Here is a 7,415-nt window from a genome sequence, read left to right as displayed (position 1 = left end):
CGCGCATGATTAGAGGTCAAGGAAACAGACCTTACGATGACAGGCTGAGAGGTATGGGGCTCTTTAGCCTGGAAAAGCACAGGCTCAGGGATGACCTGATGGCCACCTATAAGTTTATTGGGGTGACCACCAGTTTCTGGGGGAACATTTGTTCACCAGAGTGCCCCAGGGATGATGAGGTTGAACGGTTATAAACTACTGCAAGACCGTTTCAGGCTGGACATAAGGAAGAATTTCTTGACTGTCTGAGCCCCCAAGGTCTGGAACAGCTTGCCATCGGAAGTGGTTCAAGCGGCTACATTGAACACCTTCAAGGGTAGATTGGATGCTTATCTTGCTGGGGTCCCATGACCCCAGCTGACTTCCTGCCCTTCAGGCGGGGGGGTGGACTCAATGATCTTCTGAGTTCCCTTCAAGCCCTAATGTCTACGAAATCTATGAAATCTATGAAACTGCATGCCTACTCTTTTCTTCTGTGAGGTTCTAGGAAACTGTCTCAGTGGGAATCTGCAAAGAGGAACATGGCTTCGCCATACTATATACTACAAGAGCCTATGGGAAATGTACCTGGACCCTCACAGAAAATTAGGACATTCTTTTCTGTGTTCACCTGCTGCTCTCTTCATTCTCAGGATGGCTCTGGAAGAAATCAGGGTGTGCAGAAGCAGCTGCAGAGAAGATACAGCAGGACTCAGGGCTACTTGAAAGAGTATCAGATGGGCTACTGTGTTCGCATATCTATGAAGCCAGTCAGGTATGATGTTTTAGTGAGTTATTGATACCAAGTTTCACCCCTTTTTGTACTCAGCATTTTTCAGAAGGGGAAGGGTGAGAAACAGGTAAACAGTGTTGGGGATGTGGCATTTCATCGACCGCAGTTCCTTCTGGTCTCCCACAGATGGTTTTTCTCCCTTTCCTGACTCCCTGCCATAGTTCCCTTTCCTCCTCTTCCCTTACACCCAAGTAACAGGTCTGGGTCCCCATTGCATGGCTATACAAGGCCACTTTGTCCAAAAACTCTAAAATGAATCAGAAGTATTGAAGACATTTAATTATTATCCTTGTAGGAGGATGCAATCTCTTATCTAATACATCTCTCAACTACTATTTTAAAGACAAAGAAATCAAAACTTGTGGAAGAGGTGATATCTTTTATTAGACCGACTAGGTATTTGCAAACAAATTATTGTATTTTAAAGACCGTACATTCAAACACCCATTACCCATGTATTGCATGGCTTATTTGGAAGCTATGTACATATCTATGAGAACAGAAATTAATACACACACACCGATCTTTATAGAAAAACAAAGGGTTGGATAATTTTTATGCATATTTTCTAATCACCTTCATATTTAGTGGCCTACAAATTAAAAAGCATCATTTTCAGATTCTAGGTTTTCACTGGAAAGTGATCCTGCCAGTTTACATTGTTCATCCGAAGCATCACAAATGACATTTTCTTGGTTAGCAAAATAAACATACCTATTTTGCAGTGGAAAAATGGGATGAGAGCTCAGTAGCTGTTAGCCTTACAAACTCTCCCAAATGTGCCAGTAAGTAAGTTTCAAACTATGAACTAAGACTCAGTGCAGGTTTTGCCTACATGAAGATACCAGGATACCATATACAGAAGGCAAGCTACTGATAACATTTGTTTGGAATAAAATATCAACTGTCTAGAGAGATGGACTGACTGCCAGCTCTTTAGTTTCCAATGGAAAGCCGCAGGTCACAAAGAGCACTCAGGTATTCTTCATTACTAGAATCCCATGCCAGGGCCTTCTCATAGCATTCAATTGCTTCTGACTTCTCTCCATTCAACTGGTGAATGAATCCAAGAGCACCAAAATCTGCAGCATCTGCTGACCCTCTCTGAATTCTCTTTTCTACCAGTTTCTTCAGAGCCTTCATGCACATCTTCCTTGTTGCATCTTCCTCAATTTTCAGCGCTTCCATGAAGTGTTTAATAGCATCAGCTTCTGATTTTTTGTGAAATTCCAAAAACTGTCCATAGCGGCAGTGGATTTGTTGTTTCTCTTGACCGGTTAATTTCATTTTCAATACTTTCTGAAAAGTGTCTTCTGCTTCCTGATACCTTTTTCCTTCTGCATACATATTTGCAAGATCAACATATGCATATATAAACTTTGGTTTTTTCTCCACTGCTGCTTTAAAGTGAAAAATGCAACGTCTAATAAGGTCTACCTGCTCTTGAGATGACTGCTTTGTCTCCTTTTTCAACTGATACATCTTTGTTCTATAGCAAAGACCAATCTGGTGGTGCAGGAAGCTAGAGGTTGGTGTAAAGGTCAATGCCTTTTCCAAAAATTGCAGTGACTTACTCACTTCCCTTTTTCTTCTGTAAAACATTGCAGCATATCGTAGTACATAGGTAAGATCTGGGGTTTTTTGCAATGCCTTTTTAATGTACATTTCCCCTTCTTCGACTTGAGCCATGTCCTGAAGTTCTAATGCAAGGTATGACATGACAAAGGTATCATTTGGATTCAGTGTCACTGCACGCCTTAAAGGTTCCAAAGAGGATCCTTTGGTGAGATCATCTTCCAGGCGATACATTGCAATGGCATAGCCAGAAGTAAATTCTGGGTTTTCAGGTTCTTTTGCTAGAGCCTTTTCAAAGCATTTCTTTGCTCTTTCATAATATTTTTTGCCAAACTTTAACAATGCCCACCCCTCTTCACAATAGACTTCTGGAAGTTGACACTTATAGCACGAGGTGCTTGATAGCTCTTTGCAGCTGTCTTTCACCTTGCTTACATAGGTTTGAGCTTCTTGAGGTTTGTTCATATGGTAATAAATCCAAGCATAGTTCCCCCATGTGACAAGACTTTTCCTGTGAACCTCACCTGCATGATCTCTTTGAGCTGCTGCTTCAGCTTTCTGTAGACTTTGCAGGGCTTCCTCATTGTTGCCATTCAGATTCTTCACATAGGATAGCAGATTATAATTTGAAATTTTGGATTTTGTGATTAGAAACTCAATCTGATCACAGATGGTTTCTTCTAGGTCATCAAGATCAACATCTTCCTTCAGCAAAGTCCATGTAAAGTGACATTCGAGCTGCAGCAGGATAGACTGTAGGGAATTCTTGGAAATATTACTAGAGGAAAAAACAGAAGAATATGTTCAAGCATCTGTGAGAAGAGCAGATTCATGAATAGTTGTACAATTTTTCTCCATCATTGTTATTAAATTCCCAAATTCAGAAAATGTGGGGGGTTGAGAGGAGCTCATGCCCCTCCTAAGCAGCCCCCACACCCACACTACCCACACAGTGACTCAAATCCTCCCTCATCCCTCCACATCCACCCACATCCCCACCCCCTTTCCCACCCCCTCCTGCAAACCTCCTATCGCCCCATCACATACTCACCATGTGATCAGGAAAGCCAAAACAAATATTAAAACATATAGATATTTTGGATATTTTATTAAGATGCTAGAGACACTGATAGGCTTCCAAATTTCTTTAACATTGTCAATATAACAATAAAACATTGCCCATCTGTACAATCCCCCTTTCTCTCTCTCTCTCTTGTTCTAATTGTGGAAGAATGTGGATTTTGGGGTATTTTAAAAAGTGAATTTGGGACGCAGGGTTATTTTGCCCCAAGTGGCACAATTTGTGGCACAACAAAGTACATGTCCGAGCATGTGTGCTGAGGAAAAAAGCCCTGGCTCAAATTTGCACCACTTCTATTTGAGCTGCTGCAAGCGCACATGCTTGCACCTGTGGACCCGCCCTTTAGCTCTGCTTTTATCTGGAAATACCATTTTGTTTTCATGATGTCCTGTCTGGGAATTATATTTCTGCTTTCATATTTTGTTTCTTTCCCTTTTTGAATTATTTTTACTTTATCTAAATGCATTGTTTTGCTAGCATGGTCTTCTGAATAAAAGGTAGATAAAGAAATCTTAATTGGTCTCTGCTGCCCCCTGGTTGGGCACTGCTGCCCTCCCTCACCCCACTGGCTCCATTCCCTTCCAGTCCAGTCATGTGCCCCCCCTCCCCAGCCCAGCTCTGCTACCCCAGGCCCAGCCCCACTCCCCTCACCCCATCTTCCACCCTCTGCAGCACCCACTTATTTTGGGACAGGCCTGGCTGTGCCAGATGACTTTGGATGCAAATAAAATAAAGCAGAACTGGGCCTGTCCCTGTCTGCTGGAGCTGCAGGGTTGAAAGACTGTATGAGGGTTGCCTGCTCGCCCAATCAGTAGCCAGGGGTAGGAAAATAAAAAACTCATTTTTACATAGAGCCCAGCCTTTTCCACTTTTTTGTGGGGTACTTCTTTTGCAGACTTCTCTGGTTTTCATGGAATATGCCTGATTTAACATTTTCTGCAAATATCACAAAATCTTGATTTCAGTAAATGCCTACTGATAGGAAACAAAAGTCAGCCTGCTACCTGATAATTTATCTTTGGAAGCACTCTGTTTTACTTCTGTTCCCCATCCTTTTTAGTTCTGATCCTCTTACTTATCCCTGTGTCCCTTCTCCAATCACTCTTAACTTCTATGTATATTCCTGACCTCACTCTATATTATATAGGACCAGGAAAATGAAGCTAGGAGTCTAGGCATGTTCAAGTCTGAGCTTAGCATGTTAAAGTCTGGTCTATCTTACCTATGCAAATACTTTAGAATATCTTAGAACTTACTGTAGCAGCTTTATTGTAGCCACAATGGTCCAAGGAATGTGTGAGAAGCAAATCTTGTTAGGTTATAACTTTTATTGGACAACTACATAGTTGGGGACAAGATGCCTTTCCTCAGGTCTGGGAAAGAAGCAGAGGTTTATTGCCCTCTTTCTTTTTTTCAGCAACTATTTTCATTTACATTATGGGATTAAATGAAAGTAATATGTTGTATCTGATGTTTAGCTTAAATAGTATCTGCTTCTTTTCCAGACTTGTGGAAGGGCATATTGTGCTGAAAAGCTTGTTGAACATCTCTTCAAACAGAGATAGGAGAGCGTACTTCAATTCATCCTTCCTAGGACTTGATAGGTAGCTTGTCTAACACCACACTTTAAAATTAATTAGGAAAAGGCTTCAGTCTTATGCTGTAGGCCAGGATTGCCCAAATAGCAGCCTGTGAGCTACATGGAGCCTACAACGGGTTAACTTGCAGACTCTAGGCTCTTGGGCGGGGCGCCCTTCCTCCCTCCTATCACTCTTATATAGCTGTCACTGGGGTCCCCAGGCTCCGCCTCCCTCCCCTAGCTTCCACTTCTTGTGGGGCACTTCCTGGGGGCACAACAGGGCTAGGAGGCCCATGGCCCAGGTTGCTGGCGATCTGGGGGAGCTGCACCACAAAGGGGGTGGCCCAGGGGTGGGGAGGTATGGCCACTCAGAAGCTGGATAGCTCTGCTCTAGGACCTACTATAGCCCATGAGCACATCTATTTGTATAGAACCTAAAAACTTTTGAGTTAACAGCATGTGTGACTGGATGGGCTGGCAGTCAACAGCAAAGTCAAGCTGACAGAAAATGAGGGACCCGTTGCAGGGGTCAATTGGAAGACTGGATTAAGAGGGAGGAACTGAAATAGAGGATGACTTGGCAAATTTGAAAGAACAACGAGAAGAGGAGCCAATTATATTATGTTGTTTACGTACTAACAAGAAGTAGGAAGAAGAACAAGTGATATTGATTCTACATTCTAGATTCATTGATTGATGCACATTCTAGATATGAAGACTTGCTAATTTCCACCCAGTAATCTTCTCTGTACAAGTTTCTAATTGTTATCAGCATAAATAATGACATCTTTGTGTGGAGAGCAAGTTCTTAACGTTAGAATACTCCTGTACCATTTAGTGAGCTTTGACTTGAAATAAAATCAATAAAATGGGAAATGGGAGATTTTATATGAAATCATTCTCACTTGAACCTGATCAAACAATACACACAGCTATCTCTGTAAACAAGCACGTAAATAGTTCTATTGAAAGCATGCCCCTGTTTTTAGACTTTAACCTACCCAGAGCCACAAACATTTTTAGAACTATAACAGCTCTAGCAAAATAAGTAATGGGAGTGTGCAGAGTTGTAATTAAGCTTAAACATAATTTAGCGTAAAGTCATAGTATTGAATAGGCCTGTGCAAAGTAGCTAGTATTCACTTCTGATTCAGACTGACAGTGTTCCAAATCGATTTGGCCGAATCTGATTCAGAGATTTGGCTGCAGCTGAATCAGCCAAATCTCCAAATTGAGAGCTTTGAATCAATTCGGATTCAGCGATTCGGCCACTGAATTGGGCCGAATCTCTTCCAACTTGAATCAGCACCCGAAGCTTTGCACAGCCCTAGTATTTAATGCATTGGAATAGAATTACCAAAAAGAGGTTCAGTTATTCAATTCTGATGTATCCCTATCTCTCTCTCCCCTCCCCAGAAAAAAGATTGCCATCAAGTCTCAGATTTATTAAATAAATAAATAAAACTAATGTTTTACCACACTTTCTACTATAGATATTGTACCTACATTTTCTTTTTCCATCCACAAGAGTTGTTATTGGAAAGTAATCGGCACAGGAATAAATCAGAGATTTCATTTTCGCCATATACTACAGAAATGAGTTGCTTACAGGCATAATATTTATATGTGTAAACTCTACCCACAAAAATAGAGACAAGGCATAACTTAAAAGGGATGAAATTATATTATGCAACAAAATTATCATTTTTATCTAGATCAGTCTGTAATCAACATGTCAAGCCATTACTTATATCTAGTGCTGTTTAAAAGCATCTGAAATATTCCTTTGAAAAATGTTATAGGAAGTAAGAACACAGCAACCAAGCTGATTACTTACCTCATGATGTGGTCGATCAACTGTTCTCAGATAGCCAGCTTCCTCTCCTTAATAAGCTGGAAGACCGACTGTGTGTGCTGCTACAATGGTCCTATTTATGTCCACTTGGCCACCATGTGGGGTGTGGGCTGTATTGCAACATTCAGTGAAGTAAAGGGAAACTAGAAAGTGAAACTCATGCCCAGGCCACCGTGCAGAAGCTGAACAAGCTGCTGGAAGGGAAATCGAAAGTTATGGTATGTAGATCTGTTTATTCTGTCCATGTTTGGCTTTATTCCATAGACATCACTGTGCTACAGAAATTATGGCAAAACATGTTGAAGGCTTCACAGAGTATTTTGGCACATCTTTTTAATATAAACTAATTATATTAGTTATAATTATATTACTAATTATATTAGTGCAGAAGGAGGATGTATGTGCAGCTCATGTTTTGAACAGCTGCACAACTCAAAAGCTGGGGATGAGGGATCTGTTTCTATTCCTGGCTCTGCCACTGACTCACTGTAGGACTTTGGACTGGCTATCCATCCGGTCAGTGGCAGCAAAACAAGAGCACCAAGCATTTAGG

At 41.3% G+C, this 7,415-nt stretch overlaps 1 protein-coding gene across 1 annotated transcript; it reads right to left on the bottom strand.

Annotated features, from left to right (window-relative positions):
* Positions 1-1,139: 1,139 nt before the first annotated feature.
* On the bottom strand, positions 1,140-6,903 carry LOC149859900 (interferon-induced protein with tetratricopeptide repeats 5-like). The gene is made up of 2 exons (XM_090057392.1): positions 6,845-6,903; positions 1,140-3,125 (listed from the first exon to the last, which is right to left on the bottom strand). Exons 1-2 carry the CDS (start codon positions 6,847-6,849, stop codon positions 1,709-1,711), a joined length of 1,422 nt encoding a protein of 473 aa, XP_089913518.1. The 5' UTR covers positions 6,850-6,903; the 3' UTR covers positions 1,140-1,708.
* Positions 6,904-7,415: the final 512 nt, after the last annotated feature.

This window comes from Crocodylus siamensis, chromosome 7, assembly GCF_052110815.1.
Source record: "Crocodylus siamensis isolate JL-2025a chromosome 7, ASM5211081v1, whole genome shotgun sequence".
NCBI classification, from domain to species: domain Eukaryota; kingdom Metazoa; phylum Chordata; order Crocodylia; family Crocodylidae; genus Crocodylus; species Crocodylus siamensis.
This window is presented reverse-complemented; position numbering and strand designations above follow the sequence as displayed.